This window comes from Buceros rhinoceros, unplaced genomic scaffold (assembly GCF_000710305.1).
Source record: "Buceros rhinoceros silvestris isolate BGI_N320 unplaced genomic scaffold, ASM71030v1 scaffold1488, whole genome shotgun sequence".
NCBI classification, from domain to species: Eukaryota; Metazoa; Chordata; class Aves; order Bucerotiformes; family Bucerotidae; genus Buceros; species Buceros rhinoceros.
In genome coordinates this window covers 124,773-145,207 of record NW_010424901.1, presented here as the reverse complement: position 1 = coordinate 145,207, position 20,435 = coordinate 124,773, and the positions used below count along the sequence as shown (strand labels likewise).

General features: G+C 38.6%; 1 protein-coding gene across 1 annotated transcript in view; it reads left to right on the top strand.

Moving 5' to 3' along the window:
- Positions 1–2,988: 2,988 nt before the first annotated feature.
- LOC104497657 (usherin-like) overlaps positions 2,989–20,435 on the top strand; it is a gene marked incomplete at its 5' end in the record, with an annotated part of 113,921 nt that continues 96,474 nt past the window's right edge. Inside the window, 6 exons of the mRNA XM_010140933.1 lie at positions 2,989–3,111; positions 5,772–5,935; positions 8,010–8,219; positions 9,580–9,782; positions 11,553–11,665; positions 17,959–18,157. Of these exons, the coding sequence (XP_010139235.1) occupies positions 2,989–3,111; positions 5,772–5,935; positions 8,010–8,219; positions 9,580–9,782; positions 11,553–11,665; positions 17,959–18,157 (1,012 nt within the window). The remainder of the gene's footprint in view (positions 3,112–5,771; positions 5,936–8,009; positions 8,220–9,579; positions 9,783–11,552; positions 11,666–17,958; positions 18,158–20,435) is intronic.

The following is a 20,435-nucleotide window of genomic DNA, read 5'->3' as shown; positions in this document are numbered from 1 at the left end:
GGGTCTTTCAGATCAGTAGTGTCTGAAAAGCCAGAAGAAGCAAGTACAGGATATTTGCAAAGTTATAACTGGTTTGGGCTGCAGCATCAGACACTGTTTGGTTCAGGCATCACATTCCACCCACAAAATGACAAGAAAAGTGTGAGACCTCTGTGAACATAAATGTTGAACACATCCAATATTCTCAGTACTCTGTGTGGGTTAGTCCACCTGAGGAGAAGGTGACCGTTTGGAAGTCAGATGTCATGATCTAATCTTCAAAACTTTACAGATTAATAAACTGCAAGTGAGAGAGTGCATAAGAAAAATAGAAGTTAAAATACTACAGGTTTGAGGGCAGAGCCAAAAACAGGAAGTACAAAGAAGTGCTGGGTTTAGCAGGCTGGATTTCACCACAGGAATGACAGAAATGCATCTCCTCTGGAATTTCTCTAGGATGCTGGGGTGGGAATCTTAACTTGAATGTGTTGATTACTGAGTGTGCGTGTGTGTACATTAAAAAAAATGCACTTGAGTGCATGAAGACGTATGAAGACAAACGTATCTTTATATACACACAATCAAAAATGCCAGACAAATCTTTCTTTCTAGTGCTTTAACGTCTTGTGAAACATTGTGCGTTGTATCTCTGTAGTCCATATGTTCTGGCCAGTAGCTCTCTTCTAGGTGTGCTGATGGGTTCGATAATTATGTAATGCCGTTTCAGTTGCATATGTTATTACAGCACAGTAGCTTGACTCTTCAGGCTTAATTAGGGCACAGTGCAACTGAATGGAATGATGATTGCTCTACAGTAAAATCTGAAGTTTTTGAAAAGCAGTCCCTGTTATTCTGGGGTTAACAACACGACCATTTTAGCATAGATTATTGCAGTAATTCAGCATGACCTACATCTGCAGACTTCATTTCCTTCATGGTGTGCCATGCTGCCCTCAACAAGTACAACCACTGAAGCAGCTGCTCTGTACAGCATGATGGAGCAAGAAGTCTGCAGCAAGCAGAGCAGCAGCAGCAGCTGCCAGTGGGGGTGATTTACACATGATCACCATTCAGTATTCAACAAGATTTTGATGTTTTTCATGACTCCTCTATGAAATATATTGGGCAGAATATGCCAGGACTCCTCCTAATAAAACTGTAATGATCTGTCTGCATTCTGTTGACACTGATGAACTACTCATGTGAGAGTTGTTCTTGGAGTATAAAGCCATCTGAATGTTTTGACAGAGTTGGAGTTTTATTAGTTTTTACTATTTCATTTCTGAGGTTACACTCCCAGCTTCTGCAGTAAAATGGTTTGGCATCTCTAAGGTCAGTGACACCACGCTTGTTTGTATCCGTTGAGGACTATTCCCCAAACTCAAGGGTGAAAGCTGTAGGACGTTACACACGTACATCCTAGCTGCTATGGAGCTCTCTCTTGTAAGAGAGCTTCTCAGTTGGTTTCTGGTTTTGAAGCAATCCAAAATCAGCATATGCGGTACCTGTTAAAGACCCTCTTAATTCAGGCACTCGAATCTGGAATGGTGTTGCCCAACAGTTCCTCGTCTGGCTGGAGATGATTTTAACATAAAAAAAATAAGTGTAGAGTTGTGCATGAAGCCAGCAGTCGGAAAGATCATTGCAACAGGGTGGTGACCCACACCAAGGCATTGTGCAGAATGCTTGAAGGAAATGTTTTCACAGACACGTGCTTAGAGCGTCCTTTACAATCTGCCTGAGCATCCACAAACTTCTGTCTGGAATTTAACAGTAGCATCAAAATGGGGGACAGGGAAAGGGTGTAGCTCAGCACTTTAGAGAATCAAGTTGTGTATTTAAGTGAATATATAGACATATGACCCTGATTTGCTGCGCATCAATGGAAACCCTGTTGTAACTATAGTTTGATCAAAACTGCAGCTCACCATTGAAAATGATTCCAGAGAGGTTCCGTAACTGGTAGTGAGAGTACAAACATCTGGTGCTTTACAAAGAAAACACCACTATCAAACTGAAGCAAAAATCCTATTTAAAAAGTCCTGTGAAATGTAATAAAGAGTAATAATCCTAAAGATTTTCAACAAATCTATGTAATTTTTTTTCCCTTTAGAGTCTAGTTTTCTAGGTAATCCCTAGAATGATTAGGAAATGCGAAATGTAATGTTATCCCCTTTAGTTTGCGTAGACATTAAGTGATTTAATCTTTTTTAGACTCCATAAAGGTTTCGTATAAATGATGATGAAAAGTAAGCAGTGCAGGATGGGGGGAAGGCGTGTTTTCCAGATCAGGCACTCTCATGGATGAGCTGAGATGGAAAGATGGACGTTAGCTGCACTGCTGTTTGGAACAGAGACAGGAATACAGCTTCAGATACCAGTTAAAACCAGGATGAAGTAGGCTGGTCTTCTAAGCTCCCATCATGAGTGTCGACCCAAGCACAAAGGTGTCTTGCTAAGGTCTACAGCTGGAACAGTTAACTTGTTCTACGCCTGTTTGTCACCCATAATTTACACTGTTCATTTGCAAACACACTTTAAACACAAATGCACGCTTAAGTTGCAACTACCAGTAAAATAGTGATAGCAATTCTAGATGTTTCAGCCCAGTTGCAAGGAAGAAGCAACGTCATTTCATATTCTGGAGCAGTCTGTGCATATCAGATAGCATCAGACGAGTCTGCATAAGACTCTCTTACTGGGCTGTTTGGCCTTGATCGTCACAGCATTTCCACAAAGTCTGAAAATCTGCAAATCATTAAATGAACTCATTCTGTCAAATGGAAGTGCTTCATTTTGCATTTTCAAAGTAGTTTTTTAAGGTAATTGAATGTTTTCAATCATGCACATTAAAAGGGTTTATCTCTGAAAGTTTACAGCTGTAAAAACAAAATATTGTGTGGCTTTAAAAAAAAAACAAAAAACCCTGGGTGTTGCATTTTGGTTTTTTTTTTTGTGTAATAACATTAGTTGAGATAATCCTGGTGTTCTGCTTGTCTTTTGTGTTAGATATGAGCTCCTGAGACGTAAAATCCAGCAACCACTTGCATCAAATCCCCCTGAAGATTTAAATCTGTGGCACAATATTTACTCAGGAACTCAGTGGTTTTATGAAGATAAGGGTCTTAGCAGGTGAGATTACAAAAACTATAAAAACAAATGCTGGCATTTTGTACAGTGTATGTTTAATAGTTCAAAGTATTTCTTGTGTCTTTATGTAGTGAACATATTAATTATGTAATGAAATATTTTTGCCATCATCTTTGGTATTAATAATTCTAATATGCAGGGATTTATTATTAGCCTGTCATTCTTGACTCATATATTGTTTTGCTCTGAAAAACAAATGAAAATAAAGATCTTGTGAAATTTTAGCATCGATATGCTCATGCAATCTAACCATTTAGATTTATGTGAAATACACTCTAGGTTCGTGTGTTGGCAAAGTCATGGCACAGGAAGAATAAATGTTTGAGAAGTCCTAGCTGGGAAACATCTGAAATTTGGCTTCAGCACTGCTTTTCTTAGCTGGTTTTTAAAGTGCAAATTAACGATTGCTTGAGTATCTCCAAAGGCAAGAAAAGTATTTCTCACACGCCTAGCAGATCTAATTTAAGGGCGGGTTTGTGTTAGTTTCATTATAGTTAAACACAGAGTGTTGAGAGTGGGGAAATAGAGGGGGGGGTCTGTTTCTCAGTACATAACAGACCCACTGTGCGTTACCGAGCAAGACATTTCCACATCTCAAAGTCAAAGCTTAAAACAAGAAAACACACGTTAAAAACCTGTAACAGAAGATTCTGCGTTGTTCCTTCGTAGATTGAGTTTTGGGAAAATATTCATGGATGGTTCCAGGATGCGTGTGTTCTCTGTGCTGGTGTGCTTTCTGAGGACTGCAAGTCAATCACTGCCCCTCAAATGTCTGTACGATGCTTCTGCTTTGGCAGAAGCTGTGTGAGCAGCCCTCCTGAGCACGTGTGAACCAGCAGAACGTGACCTCTGCTCCCGGCTCTTGTGTAGACTGAGCCAAACCAAGGGTTACTGCCTCTGCTTTGTCATTGCCTGCTTGCTGAAAGTCACTGCTCAGCATCATCCGTTCCAAAAGCTGGCCGTGGAGCTGTTCTTTTACCCCCTCCTGCCCAAGTGTCTACTGCTTGCTTTCAGCCATGTTTGAAGTTCTACATAGAGTTTCCATTTGTTTTAGTTTAGCTCATTTCAGCAGCACTGACGTGTGCGGCAGTTATGCAGTTCAGGGGGGACAATAAATTCTGACAAGGCCTCACTGACAAGTCATTAGGCACAATGACCTTTCGAATGAGCTGCGGCCAGAAAAGTGTGTCTAACCCTCGGACACACCTGAACACTTCTTTTGGGGAGGGTTCTGCACCCTGCAGCTGTGTTTTTGCCGTCAACGTCTCAGGATGAGTTTGTGGCTGGAGAGATTATGCAGAGAGTCTCAAGCTTTATTTTTCATGGAAAGAAAATCCATACATCAGCATCTACTTTCATGCGTGTCATGCTTTAAGCTTGTTTCAGAATTAGTGAATTTTTGTTATATCCCTGACGGAAGTCTGTTTTTATAATGATTTTTTTTCAGATGTTTTCTTCACTTCTAGTAGGCTAAGCCAAACTTCTTTTATTTTCGTTGTTGGAAATATGGATCCAAAAATGAATCTCAGATTCTCTTCATTAAATTGCAAGACTAGATCCCGTTCCTTTTTCATTTCACGTGTCCTAGAAAATACTGTGTGCAAGAAAATACTGCGTATTTGCAAGCGACAGAAATGCAGAGAGGGAAATAAGACGTGTTGTGTATATTGTCACCGGTCTACAATGCATATAGTTACTTTTGGAGCAAGGGAGCTCCCCTTAGTCTGCTTTCTTCTCAGCGGGACTGTTAAAGCTTGGCCCTCTTGAAAATCAGCCTGGATGGTTGCGTAATATGGGGTGAAGAAGTTTGAAAAAAAAAGTAAAAGTAAATATGCAGTGTGAGTGACTCTTCTTTTTGTAGTGATGTCTCTAAATACGAGGCATTTACTGTATGTTCCTTTTTTGCCTTGGTAGAGGTTTATCCCAAAGTGCTGCGGCACTTTTCAGTGAAAATTTGAGTTTCCGTGATTGTGCGGTTTTGTGTGAGGCTTTTTACGATGAAATTAAATCTGACATTATGAAATCCCACTTAAAATACATTAGTATGCCATTTGATATAAAGGAGAAATTACGGAGTGACAGTCACTTGGTTTACTAAATATACATGAAGCATTTAGGAAATCTGTGTAAGTTGAATATACACACTTCTGAAGAAAATAACTTTATTAAATGCGTTTGCACTCTTAGGCTTTTTTTTTTTATTTAATGTTCTTGTAGTGGGAGAGTCCTGGCTGTGTGGCGAATCACTTTTACAAATGAGACTCTGCAAGTTAAAATCAATGGGTTTCCCAAAAGAGGAAAAAAGCCTCATTTGATTAAATTCTGATCCAAATTTTGGCAGGTTGCCACTGCTGTAATTACATATTGAATTGAGCTATAATCTCTCAACACCTCAGAAGCTACAACTATGAAGAAGTGAAATAATGTGTTTTATTTTTGTTACCATGTGAATCATGCTGAATTATTAGGGAAAAAAAATAGACCACTTTTATAGAGTTTTCATTGGTGCAAAGCATACAGCTGAATTTCTCAGACCGGGAAGGAAGAAACAAAACAACTTTGGCCCAGGCAGAAGGTTTACAGCAAATGTTTTCTCTGTCTGCATTTTTTTGTTCCATTTAATTATTTTAAAAATGTCTTAGGTACACAACATACGAGTACAAGCTCATAGTGCACAACGAGGTAGGATATACATCAAGTGAAGAAGTGATAGCTACTACATTAGCGGGATTACCAGAGAAGGGAAGTATCCTCATTGCCCGTGCTGTTAATCATACTGCTGTAGAAGTGGAATGGTCAAAACCAAGTAAGTGTGCTTAGTATTTATTCCAGTAACTAGATGTTAACCTGCCATCACTTATGTTGGTCTGCCTTGCTCTCATAGGAAACACAGTCCTTGTCTTGATTTATAATATACCTGAGTGTCCTTGAAAGGAGAGGAAAGAAAAAGGGGGGGGGAAAAATGTGCACATTTTGCTATTTCTCACTCATGTTCGTATTTATTATATGCTATTTCTGCAGAATGAGAACAGTGAAGAAATAGTTAATGCAAACTCAGGAGAAATCTCTAAAGTAGTAGCACACAAAATCCTGTTATCTTCGTGGTATATCTCATCTCTTTGTATAAAAATTTGCATATACATTCCTTCAGGATGAGAGGATCCCCTTTCTCTCTCTTTTTGCTCTGCTCCTTAAAATGAACTTAGCCGATTTCCGTAGTTGGTTTGCTAATGCAGCAGTGGGAAATTTCTTCATGACTTCCATGCAAATGATTTTATAAGGACTGGGTGCCGAATTGCAACGATTGTAGTCTCTTTATTTTATAATTGCATGCCTGAAGAAAGTGTGCTTATAAAAACTGACAAATGTAATGGATCTGAAGCAGCTCACTGAAGTTTCATTACCTTAGTAATCTAAACCCCTGACCTTCTAGATGTAGGTAATGCAATCTGGGTTTATTTTCATTCATACCTCTGAAATTCCCTCCATATATGTTTGTGAATGCAAAGGTTAAACACCAAGACGGGGCCATTCATTATTTGAAAACCTAATCATATTTTATTACTTCTTGTGTTGCAATAAGCACAGTAACTATTTTGTATACCCATGTTCTGTTTGTTTCATTATTTTATTTTTTAAATTATTTTCTTGTTTTCTTCGGGATCTTGGGACGTAAGTTGCCTTGGTATCTGTTTCTGGAAAACCTACTGAAGGTCTCTGACTTCTAAGGATTTAAGACCCTGTACCGCTTAAAATACGAATAACATATCACTCTTGATTGAGAGTTTCTATGACAAAACTGTGTACTATTAAATCTGTAAATACACTTTGGCTTTTATCAGAGCTCTTTCTCAGTCAGCCGAGCACGGTTCAGTGGTACAGTGTGTCACCTAAAGCGATATGTGTTAGTGCTTAAAGTTTTTGGCATAATTATTCTTTTCATCATAATGCCTACTGGAGAAGCAGTTGCATTAGATCAGATGTGAACTTAAACTGTTTGAGGAAGGACACATAAGATAACACACTACATCCTGGTTACTAAAATGGAGAAGCAGGACTTTCCTGGAATCCGTGTTTATCCACCAGCTCAGACCAGTGAATGTCCTTCCCTGTGTAGCCAGAAAAATCGTGCTGGTTTTTTTTCTTCCTTTCCCTGGGGAAGGTAGTGCTGGACAAAACACATTTTAGGAAGAAATATGAGGAGTTGGGTTTTTTCCCTGTAAGTATGCTTCTGAGTGTATTACGGCTTTACATGGAGATGATGCTTCCCACCATCCTTGTTCTAAAATAACAACACGTAGATTTTCATTTTCAATGCGGCCGCAAGTTTGGCTGTATAAACTTGAATGTAAAGATAATTTAAGGCATAAGCTCTTGCCCCTTATTCATGGCTGGAGGACTAACGTAGGAACTTAGTACTTTTGGGGTGGTGCGGGGGAGTGTTGGAAGGAAAGGAGCAAAAAGGGGAAAAAATCTTTGTGGTTTCCATCTTAGAATAGTGCCGTAGAGCAATCTGATTTGCTCTCTTCCTTCTATCTGGGTGAAAGCCATCCTTCCACGCACCACTGCTAGCAGTGGGTTTCACCTATTAGTTTGTTTACTTCACAGATTCCATTGTCATCATAGGGATGTCTAGAGAAAGAAAGTATGAGATAGGATGATAAACTGTTAACAAACTTTGACAAGTTTGGAAGAGCTGTCTGCATCACTGCTTATCAGGATGACACTGAAGGCACTTGATGGAATCTTTGTCTTTTTTTTTTTTTTAAATAAGGGGGTCCGCATAAAATTTGTTTTTCTCTTTACAATAAAAGTTGTTGATAAGAAACTTGGTGACTGAATATTTCCCAGTTGATCTCCTAACGTTTTTCCTTTCTTAGCACTACAAGATTTGCAAGGAGATGTTGCATATTACGCCCTCTTCTTGAATTCTACTGACGACAGAAGATCTCTGAGGATCCAGGCTGATGTGAACTCTATAGTCATAGGTGATTTGCAGCCCAACACAGAGTATCAGCTATTTTTTCAAGTTTTTAATGGAGCCCACAGCATCAACAGTGAAGTTGTGCATGTGACTACCTCAGATGGAGGTTGGTTAGCAGTGAACGCGGCTTGGCTTAAAATCTGAGAATGAAATTGATTGATTTTTGTTAGGGTTGAGATCAGTCATCCTTCCATTACAAAATTTCCGGCATAAAAGGAAAAAGGGCTAAAACGCTAAAATGCTTAAGTGCTGGTTGTCATCATGTGGTAGATCAATAAACGGTCCCACTGCGACAGAAACAAAAGCTCTAATAGCAGATATTAACCCAGTTTGTTCTCATCTTCTCCTGCGTATTCCTATCTGTGTGCACTAAGTTTGGATCTGAGTTCATATCAATAAATGGTGGAATTTAGAAACAATTAATGGGCTTTTTAAAAGATTTGCTCTGTGAAGCGATATACTTTTGACATGACAGTCGTATACAGGGCCTTTCCCGAGTCACCAGAAACTCTAGGTGTAAGTTTAGCCTCTAAGAAAAGTCTTTACGAGTCATTTCTGTGCTAGTGGGCAAGTGTGGGAAGTAGGGGGGAGAGGGTGAGGGTAAAATAATAATAAAAAAAAATTTGCGCATCTGAAATGTGTTTAGAATGGTCTTTCTAATCTTTTTGCTTTATAAAGTCTCATTATAAACATTATAATATCATTACCTCAGAAGCAAGTGTTCCAGGTCATTAGCAAAGCACTTTAAGTGAGGATTCCATTTCCTTTCTGATGCCAAAGGTCAGCACCTTTTGTTTATAAAATGGAATCGATCATAAGGGCAATTTTTCGACTGGTAAAGATGGGTTCTTATGATAAAAAGAGGTCTTTGCATGGTTATTTCTGACATGCTTAGATAATTATGTAATTTAACGCTAAGGAAGGTGTTTTTTTTTTTAAATAAGTGTTAGACTTCATCATTACCTATAGTAATCAACACTGGAAACCATTTACATAATGACAATATTGCATAGTGCTTCATATTGCTTCTTCGGCTATGAGGCTGATAACGTCACGTTCCACCAGACATGAAGTATTTTGGTCTCCAGTTTTTCTTTAAAAGCAAAATACTCTTGTCTTTCTCTTTTTTGGGGGAGGCATTAGGTTTGGAGGAGACATAAAAATAGTATTTGTACGTTGGCAGTGCAGAAAGGTGGATAATTTATCATCATATCTCACTGGCCACATACTACTTACGATTGACACTGTGCTGCTGGTATAAAACATTTTACCATCAGCTCTCATGGTTTCTAACTGAGAGTATAATAAGCCAATTTACAGAAGACTACAGACTGTGATAACTTCATCAGAGGAAAGCAGATAAGCAGTGAACCCTTTGCTAAACCTAAATACTAATCTGCATTTGGTTAAACAAGTGCTTTTGCAGAGACAGCTGGAGTTTATTCAGTTTCTTCCTTTATTTCTAGAGCCTGAGGGCATGTTCCCTCCAGAGGTTGTCATCATCAACAGTACAGCTGTACGTGTCATCTGGACATCGCCTTCAAACCCGAATGGTGTTGTCACAGAGTACTCTGTCTATGTAAATAATAAGCAGTACAAGACTGGAATGAGCGAGCCGGGGTCCTTTCTTTTAGCAGATTTGTCTCCATTCACTGTATATGATATACAGGTTAGAATATTTTTTTCTAGGTTGTGTAATTATTTTTTTTTCTGTGTGTATTTCATTTTGCATACAGTATGTGTATTTCCAAGTGCAGTGTTGTGTCATGAATTTCTTTACATACGTGGACATACATTTGCACTGATGTTTGTGTGCATGTACATACAAGGCATAAATTTACTTCCAGCATATTTTAGGTCTTGTGTGCACTTTTCATAATACAAATTTCCATTATCTTTTTTCAAACCATCAAAACTCCATTTACTTTCCTCTAAATGCTCTGTGCTATAACATTAGCAAAGCCCCAACATATATTACAAAGAGGCAAAGATTCCACTCCTACTCATTAAAAGAAAATTGCAATTGTTTTAGAAACATCAGGCTTGCCTAATATATCAGCACAGAGAAATAATGATGTCACATTTGTCATCCTTTTATCATTTTTTCTCTCCTTCTGAGGAAGAAGCAGAATTGAAATCATAGTAGTACTTTTTATGCTGTTAATAAGTAAATTATTTTTCTTTGCTTTTCGCTTTCTCCATGTTTATTCATATATCTAATGAACGGCAAAACACTGTGTGCAGAATAGAAAAAAAAGAAAATAAACAATATCTTTCTATACTTAAGGTGTATTAATATATTCAAGAAACGCAGCTCAACACTTAATTGTGACTATTCCTGGTTATTTTGAACAGGTTTGCTTTGCATTGTATGTGAGGAGGACTTGGTAGTACCGTGTATACTTTGTTCTGAAAATTTGCACCCGGTTACTACATGCCATAAATAACCGTCGCAGACAGGCACACCGTAACAGATTTCTATGTTCCAGCCCCTCTGAAACAGCAAACCTCCATCCATGAATACACACACGACTTTCTGAATGCCGCTTGGAAACACATTTGTCTTTTCTCAATAACAATGCAAATTCGGTGTACTGCCTCACTTACGGACCCTCTGTATTAATTTACCATGGCCACCTTCTCTTGCTTGAGATGTTAATTATTCTTCTCTTCTGTCTTCCTAGTCTTTATACTGGACTTGCTTGTATTTGCAACAGTGCGATAGGTAAAACCAAAATAAGATGGGTTTAATTTTATTTTCTTTTGATTCTTTTTCTGCTTGTCCTGAAAACAATGTTCTCTTGCATGCACGTGCATCTCACTGGTAATCTTGCTGCATTATCTTTCTTTTTTTGTGCACCTTTATTTTGAGTAACTTCTCTGTTGACAATACAGAACAGTGTTACCATCCTTGACTAGCTATTTCACTTTGTTATGAAAAATGCCACAGAAATAAAAACTTATTCCTTCAATTCTTGGGATTAAACCAAGCAGAGGCAAAGTGTATGATTCCTATTTGCATTTTTCACTTTTCATTTTCCAGACTAGACATGAAGGAATAGAAGATACTAAGGAAAAATTATCACCGTTTTAATGTCAGAATATATGGTAGATGTAGAAAACTTACTCAAAGTGCATTTTTTTTTCAGTGTTGTGTACCAGATTTTACATGCACATGCAGAAAACCAAATTCACTGCAACTCTGGTGATAATTTATTAGAGAACAGTTAGTGCCAGAGAACTCCATGCGCCTTTTTTTTTATGGTGGGGGAAAACATGACACAGCGCAGTATATCTCTGGTAGATGTGCTTGTCTCCAAGCTACAATATTTTTGTGGTGATAGGGAATCTCTTAAATAGAAAATAATAAAATCTTGGATGGAGAGGTCTAAGCAAGTAGTAGAGCTGAGTATGTGAAATTCATGTTCTTCTTCACCAGATGGAAGCCTGCACGGTGTATGCCTGTGTGAGAAGCAACGGGACCCAGGTTACGACTGTGGAAGATGAGCCAAAGCAGCTGTCAGCACCCGTTATTCATGTAACTGGCTCAAGGTACTGTGCTATAGGTGGCTTTCATATACCAGAGTGATCCGTAGCTAGAAGGGGGACGAGAATGTAAGGTTGTCTTCTCTCCACTGAAAAAGTTGCATAAGAGAATTCAGTATGCACTTTGAAAACATTTTCCATGGTTGTTATTTTTGGTCTTGGAGTTTTTGGCCAAAAGAGCAGCTGAAGAAACCTCACCCTTGGTTGGTTGTACATACCCAATTGGGCATCACTGTGCTGTGGTAATAAATAAAGCATAAGTGGAAGTAGTTAAGCGAAAAAGTGTAGAGGAATGAAAATTATCACATTTTGCTGTCAGTTAAGAAGAGGAAGATTAATGCTCAGGGAGCAATGCGATGCTGATAATGGAAACTTAGAATAATTGTGGGTAAAAAAAAGTCACCTATCACAACAGTAAGAATTAGTAAGCTATCTTAAAAGGCACACGTATCTATGTCTCCTTGAACCCCGTTTGCAGTCTGCTTATCCACCTCCTCCACAGGCATGGGCAAACTTCTGCATTGTAAAGGCAGCATCAGTTCTGCAGCCAAATAGTGACACATGCAGTGATTCTTTTGGAGTTGATATCTTTCAAAGACAGATGAAAACTAAGCTTGCTAATGCATTTTTCAGAATTCCGCTAACAATAACACAGTTAGCCTCCTGTGTTTAAGGCACTGTTCATGTGATTTTATTACGCTTCCGGTGGAGTATGCTCATTAGCAGTGTTTCTTTTCCAGAAAGAAAAAAAATTCTTTTTAAATAACAAAAGTCTAACATCTGAGCCTTCACAAATGGCCAGCAGAATGAATTTGCTCCTCCAGTCTCTTAAGGACTTTGGTTTACTGTTTATAATTTCTACATTTCACTTGAATTCAGCATTTGTCTCTGTATAAGGGGGAAATTAAGCTTGCTATTTTTCTGTCATGCATACAGATATAGTCAAAGCTTGTCTGATGATAAGAACTCAATTCAGGATCTCATCTTTTGCCCTTGGCTTTAACTTATGTATGCCTTTGTCTGTGTTGTCTGTACTGCAAACACTTATGCATGTTCCTGCTATTATATATAGACTAAATATGTCATAACACATGAATGCAAAAGGATCAAAAATGCCTTCCTGCTTTATAATCTGCTCAGCCAGAAACAGACTCTGTTTCTACACTGCCTTTTCCTACATGTCATATTATCATCAGCTGTTCTTATATCCCAAAAGAATACTAACTACTGATCGATTGCCCGGACATGTCTGGCCATGGCCTACACGTGCCCCGGGTAGTTCATTTATTTGCCACGGTGGATTTGCTAGAGTGGAATTTAATCAATAGCTAATTCATTAATTCTGGTCCTCGAGTATGTAGGGATTGTGCAGTATAAAAATGACTGGCTGGCTTCAGCTTTGATTGAAATATGACAAACACTACAGCTGACAGCTTCAGCAAGTGCTGGGCTGAATATGAATTCTGCTTATTTATCCTCCGTAAAAGAAAAAAGCTCGGGCAAAACCACAGTTTGTGCAGACAAGAGGACATTTTAATGCGTATCTGTCATCAGACAGAGAAAAAAGGCATTTCTGGAGTACAGACTAATGGGATACCTGAGATATAATACAGACTGTGCAGTTTATTGTCTTTAATTGGAATCATGGCGTTCTTCTCTCTTCTGAGTCGGTTTGGGGGGCTGTATTATTGATGAGAATGCTGTAGGATAATGTCTTTGTAGCATTCACAAATAATTGTTTTAAAATTTGCCTCAAGGTGCTGCATGACATAAATTATAATTTCACCCACTAACTTCTTAGAAGTCTTTCTGATAGCAGCTCCATGCACACTGTTCTAATGAAGGTTATTCCACCGGAGCCATTATAAATACCTCACTTTTCCACGCCGTACAGTTAATAACTCAGCTCCAGGCTGAAACCTGGCACAAAAGGTCGCAGTCCTGGAATGATTATTTTATAATGCCAAACTTCAAACAGAAAACAGTATGGGACCCAATCCTGAAGTCCTGAGTCAGGTTCTGGTTTGTTATGTTTCTTGTTTGGGGGGGCTTTTAGGGGTGCTTTTTAATTTTTTAATTTGTTTTAGTTAGGACCTCAGGGTTTGTCTCTGTAAAGAAGTGTTGCAGTTTAGTACACAATTTTTAAAGTTCTGAGTACTGCATGCGTGTGTTTCCTGACTTCAGGTTTGTGCAGTGGATTAAATTCTGTGGTGTGTTGGAAAATAGTTCATTCCCCTTTAAGGTACTTTCCTTCTTTCTTTTTTCCTTGTAATACAGCGTATTTACGTATTTTCTAATAACAGTACTTAGCTGCAGCTTTGTTCCTTTCAGCAAACTGAGGCACAACGCAGATGAACCCTGCCAGCAGTTCTGTTCAGTGCTTGTTTAGAAGGTTGATGGCTCTGAAAACACCATGTGGCACACACACAGAAAAAAATCCTTCATAGTTTCATGAGGAAAGAGAGGCCTTTTATGCACCTTGGGGGGAACCATAAACCCTGGTCAGTGTGTAATAGAAAGCTCAAAGAAGGCAAGGCCATGGGAGAAAAGCTAGGTGAATTCCTTGGTTTGATGTTCAGTATCACAGGACTTAGGAAGGTTTCTTTATCAGATGACGCTTGGGGGTGGATGAGCTGGAGGAATTATTTCAAATTAACATGTTAGTGAGAGAGATTTTAGAACAAATGGATATAGCTATAAATTGTTGGGCTGATGGTATTTGCTCAGGAGTTTGAAAGGAGCTCAGGTATGAAAGTGTCAAACTACTGTGCAGTGTAAAATATCCATGACATTGGTCTTCATACCAGAGGAATAAAAGCTGAAGCAATGTAGTGCAGATTTCTTCAAGGAGATCTGGAGAACTAAAGACCAGTAAGTCTGATTTTCCATACTGGGAAAATGGGTGGAAAGTGAAGAAAAAAAAAAAAAAGATGGGGGTGCGGGTGGAATTCGTAATTATGTGAATAAAAATGGAAGTTGGGGGAAGATTATTTTTTAGTATTGTCTAAGAAGTTTATAGCAACAACAGAAGTGTAATGCTGTTTATCCGACTTCCTGTACGTGACCCACCACCTCTCTGATTATGTTGGCACTGCACTCCACAATGCAGCAGGTAGCTGGGTCCTGTGCAACCATGCTGAAGCAGTTGCTCAGTGTGTGTGATCTCCTGATGAGGAAAGTATTTTCCAGCTCCTGAAAGTAAAGTCGTTGAATCTTAGATTTGATGTGATTTTTAAAAATAACCCTTGTATGTGATGAGACTAACATAACATTCATTCTCAAGATTCAAAAGTGAGAGCTTGTTATATTTTTAATCTTCATGGTTAAACCTTTACTGCTGTGTTGAGAAAGAATAAGTCAGAAGTTCTTTTCATGACTCATAGACACTTAAAACTGGTGAAAGCAGCAGAAGAAAAGAAGCAGAAAAGAAACAGAATTTCCTTTCCAAAGTCTGGTTTGCCAAAATGAATCTGATGTGATATTAGGAAAAATTTCTTCACTGATAGAGCAATCCTTTGGTTGTAAGGCTGTCCAGGGAAGCGGTGGAGTGACTGCCCCTGGAGGTATTTAAAAGACGTGTAGATGTGGTGGTGAGGGACACGGTTTAGTGGTGACTTGGCAGTGCTGAGTTAACAGTTGGACTTGATGGTCTTAAAAGTCTTTTCCAACCAAAACGATTCTGTGATTCTATGAAAACCCGTCTGATCATTTAAAGTTAGCTATGCATTGTTCCTGCTGTGATGCTTTCAGAAGCATCACGATTTGCCATGGAAAGCAAACATCAGAAAATGGAGACATAACAGAGAAGATCATAAAATTGTGAAGGACTCTGCTTATCTGCGAGTCATTCTTGGAAGGTCACACTGACTTTTCCCTTTTTGGTGGCACTGGTCAATGAGCTTCCAAGCCCTGTAATTTTGATTGTGTAAAGCTGCAGCTTTACACAATACCAGGCTATGTCCACCCCAAATGTGTATCTGTAAATTGAATAATAATGATAAAGTGATTGCTTGTTAAAAGAAAGCAATACATGCTGAGCTCTGCAGAAAAGGCGCAACGTTCAAACAACTGCATCAATTCCTAGGCCTAATTTGAAATTATTTTAGAGGGAAATATGACTTGCAAAACTGTGAAACTGACACAGTACATTAAAAATATACCCTTGAGGGTCTGAACCAAACTTACAGAAAGGAAATGATTCAAAATATATGACTGGGAATGCTTTCTTTGCTCCTGTGGTCTACACTGTGCAAACACCAGGAGAGTTTTGCAATGGCATTTATAAGGGTTGATGTCCTAGTCTTCTTTTCCCTCTCTTTTTATCTTTGTTCTGAAGTTTATACAATATATTTTCTGGCTTTCACATTTTGAAGTTAGGTCCCATAACGTTATTTAAATGTAGAGGTGTGTATGTGCCTGTGTGTTTATATGCATGTGGTAGAAAATGTAGTGACTATAAAATAACCATGGATGGAATATGGGATTTAATCTGATGAAGACCTTGGGATGATAATGGTGACTCTACAAGTCACCTATGAAGTTATTCCTTCATAGGTGACAATAATTCCTGTTCTGCAAAGGCTTATTGCTGTGTGTATCCCTCTGTTTATACCTCAAGGAAGTGAAATAATTGTTCAGTTATTTATATTCTGTTAAGATGTCAAAGTTCATCTCAGCAGCCGCTGTTCCACTCTAGTATTTTCAGTTCAAATTAATGCTAATTTATGATGTCACCGGCATTCTGACAGTGGCTCTGTAATTGGGACCTGGAGATTAAAAAGATGTACTTGGAGCCAAAGTATATACTATGCAATGTTGTCGGTCCTCTTACTGATCTAGATGTAGCTTTGGCATCTCCTTCTCTCTACCCAAAGAGAGTCCAAGTGGAAGAAATTTGTGTCTTATGCAACATTCCAGAGTGATTATGCAAGAAATGAAGTTTTCATTTGAAATATGAAGTAAAATATGTACATTATAAAAGACAGAACAAATTTCTGTTTCAAATGTCCCTTTTGAGTTTTTTTTCTTTCAAATAGTAATATGAAGTGATAATTTGGAGCCAATATCTGCATGTTTTAGTGGTGATGGGCATGCTACAATTTAACATTGATTTTCCCTTTAAAATACTTCCTTCCTTAGAGTGATGATGGTACGATATCAAACCTGAAATCAACATGATTTGTTTTACAGACAGCCTTTTGTGGCCTGCCACAGTCATGTTTTTGTGCTCAGAAATCTTGAGTCTTACTTGTGATAAACACTTGCGTTTTTTACTTCTAATTTTATGTTAATGGAGATATTTAAGCACAGAAGAGAAGTAGTGCTTACCTGATGCTGTGGGGAGCTTTTTTTTTCAAATAGTAATATGAAGTGATAATTTGGAGCCAATATCTGCATGTTTTAGTGGTGATGGGCATGCTACAATTTAACATTGATTTTCCCTTTAAAATACTTCCTTCCTTAGAGTGATGATGGTACGATATCAAACCTGAAATCAACATGATTTGTTTTACAGACAGCCTTTTGTGGCCTGCCACAGTCATGTTTTTGTGCTCAGAAATCTTGAGTCTTACTTGTGATAAACACTTGCGTTTTTTACTTCTAATTTTATGTTAATGGAGATATTTAAGCACAGAAGAGAAGTAGTGCTTACCTGATGCTGTGGGGAGCTCTTTTTTTTCAATTCTGTGCTGAAGAACACATTTCAAAGCAACATACTCTTTTTTGTATAATGTTTTTGGATGCAGGGAAAAGGCAAGATGAATACAAATCTCTTCTAAATGGTGTCTGAGCACAATGTGAGTAGCGCTGCACTGATGACAGCTCAGAGGCCACCCGCCTGTCCTCCACCAGGTTTCTAACTGAGAATGGGATGGTCACATCAGCCCTGGCAACAGTTCACGTTTGCCTTTGCTATAGCATCATCAGGGCATACTGAATCCTTTCTCCTACCACTGAAGTGAAACGAGTGAGATGCTAGAAAATTTATTACACAGAAGTTTCCAGAAGTATGGTGATGAGATGCCTTTTAAATAGAAACCTTTAGGACTTTGATTGCGTGTGTGATTTATTTTCCCGGAGTATGAGCATATACTAACACTTTTTTCAAGCTTTGACACCTCTTGCTTATTAAAGCAGCTGTGAAATTCACCGTCCAGAGGAACATTTTGGATGCTTCAAAATATTTCACTCCACATGAAATAGTATAAAGTGGATATGCTAATCTTTTAATGTAAGTATCCATAGAGGCATAAATACTTCCAGTAATTTGTCAGATGTTAATTTTCTGCTTATTGTAGATCTCTTCAAATCAGCTGGGCATCACCAGGACAGCCAAATGGCATTATCCTAGGATATGAACTCCTACGTAAAGCGTGGCAGAGGTGTACCTCATCAAAGACTCCAAGGAGCAGCAAAAGCAATAGAACGTGCATCTCATTAGAATGCAAAAAGAATGAAAATGTCTGTGGAGAAGTGTGTTATCACCCAGAGATGAAGGTACGTGTATATTCCTAAGTAAGTTATTGATGTAATGAAAATTTATACTTTTAGGTCTAAGCGTGTAAACCAAACCTCTTCAGTTATCAGAGGAAGGGAAGTGAAGGGTTTCGCTTCTTTTGATGTTTTAAAATCAAGGCTCTGATACGTGTCTTGAAAGCAAAAGTTTTAAAATCAGCTGTGGATGTTTGAGCTCAGCACAGGGATAGATGTGCAAAAATCTCCAGCAGTGTATGTGAGTCAGCTGGTGACAAGTGACTCCGTTGTCTTAAGTCTGTGATTGTTGATTTAATTCTCCTTTCAGAAGAAATGGATCAGTTAGCATTTATGAATGTATCTTGCATTAACATTTTGGTTTGGAGCAGTAGCGCAGTTCTGAAGTGAATTCCCAGATTGTTTTCATTTACTACATGCTGGTTCAGGGTAGAAGTAGTTTTAATAAACATAAACTAAATCGCTTGCACAGGAAGCTAAGCTAAAACCTGTGTTTCAAAAACCCGTCAAATATGCTCCAGCTCTGGATAGGGAGTTTTGACTCCCAGCCAGGCTGTGGACCACCTCACTTCACGGGCGTGCATCTGAAGTTCCTTCCCTTCAGAAGCCTTTGCTCCACGGGCATAGTGCAGGCGTTCATCCCACGGAATCAGGCTGTATCTGATTCAAAGATTCGGAGTAAATCTCACAAGCCACATGTATTGGAAGTGTGAGGAATCTCAATACCAACCTTTTGCATCCAGTGATCCAATCCCATGGTGACGAATTACACGGTGGGTATGTGTATGTGTATTTTTGCATCCCACTTGGAGCAATCAGTTTTGCCCAGCTGCCTGCCATAGATCCCACGCTGTAAACCACTAGAGGAGATTCTTTGTCAGCTCAAGTATTCCGGTGTCTGTGGAGCACATTATGGCAGTTCCTGTGGCTCCTTTGGCACAAAGTGGTCGCAATGGATCACTTAAAGGCCGTAGGAAATTTTACAGGTGTACATAGAATTTCAGAAACGCTAGTAAAATTATGATGATCCTCTCTTGTGAGGCAATCATTCCTCAAAGCCTGCGTGGCAAATAGTGGTTCTTAACATGATTTGCTGGGGTTTCCATCCCCACCCCCATCAAATTCTTCCTCGCCTAAATGCTTAAAACCAGATTCTCCAGCACAGAAAATCTATTTAGACTGAGCTACAAGTGGGTGGCTGTTACGTGACAAAGATGAGCAGCTCTGAATGGGATCCATTGTGATTTGTCAGATGTATTTTTAAATTATGGCTGTTTTCAGGTTAATCTTCATATGAGTTCCTGTTTAGGAGTAGGATCAATAGTGTAGCGGGAGTCTGTAATGGTTTTTATTGACAAATGAGGTAGAAAACTCTTACTTTGAAAGTAAGATTTAATGTAATGAAATAGTGTCCCTATTTGTCAAAGGCATCATCACATGTTCCGTGACTAAAGCAAACAATATGTATTCACAAGATTCCCTGTCAGACAAGACAGTAATTAAGGGAGTGAGTTATTTGGGGGGTTCAAATCAAAATATAAATTATTCCAGCCAACACGGCTTTAGATTTTGAATTCCCTCGAAAGCAATGCTATACTACGCATATGGATTTCTGAAATCTTGCAAGTGAATTATGTGTGGTCCTTTGTTCTAAAAGGTAAATTTACTTATTTCAGGGTTTTGACATAGTAGTCTTTTTAATAGATCTTGGCATGTGTATGAGTTAAATTTGTATTATATTAATTTTAGATGTTTTCTCCTCTGCTTTTAATTTTTTTTTAGCCTTTGTGCATTTATGGTAACTTTCAGCTTAGAGGGTGTCCATTTACTTTTACAGCTTCCTGACTTCCTAATTTTTTTCTAATTAATTTTGCATGAATTTGTTATAATGGTCTCTCTGTAGTCTCAGAGACTGTGGTTAGGAGTAGGTGCTATTTGTTAAGTAACGGATATATAATAAACGGCTGGAAGGCCCACAGGAAACTGAAGCACTCATGCATAAAATGACACGGGAATAGTTTTTGTAGGTGAATTGATTAAAATTCCCTTCCCAATGCTTTGCCTGGGTTGCTGTGTCTATCTGCCCCAGCCATCCAAAATGTTTGTAAGAGCTATCAACAGAGTTTCTGGCACATCCGTGTTCCTCTTAAAGTAGAGTGCGTGACAGGGAGAGCAAAAGACCTTATGCAGCAAACTTCTCTCTCACTTCTAAGAGTCCACTGTCGGTCTGTGCCAGCTGTATATAATGCTGAAGTATTTTTGCTACTACATATGGTCCTTAGGT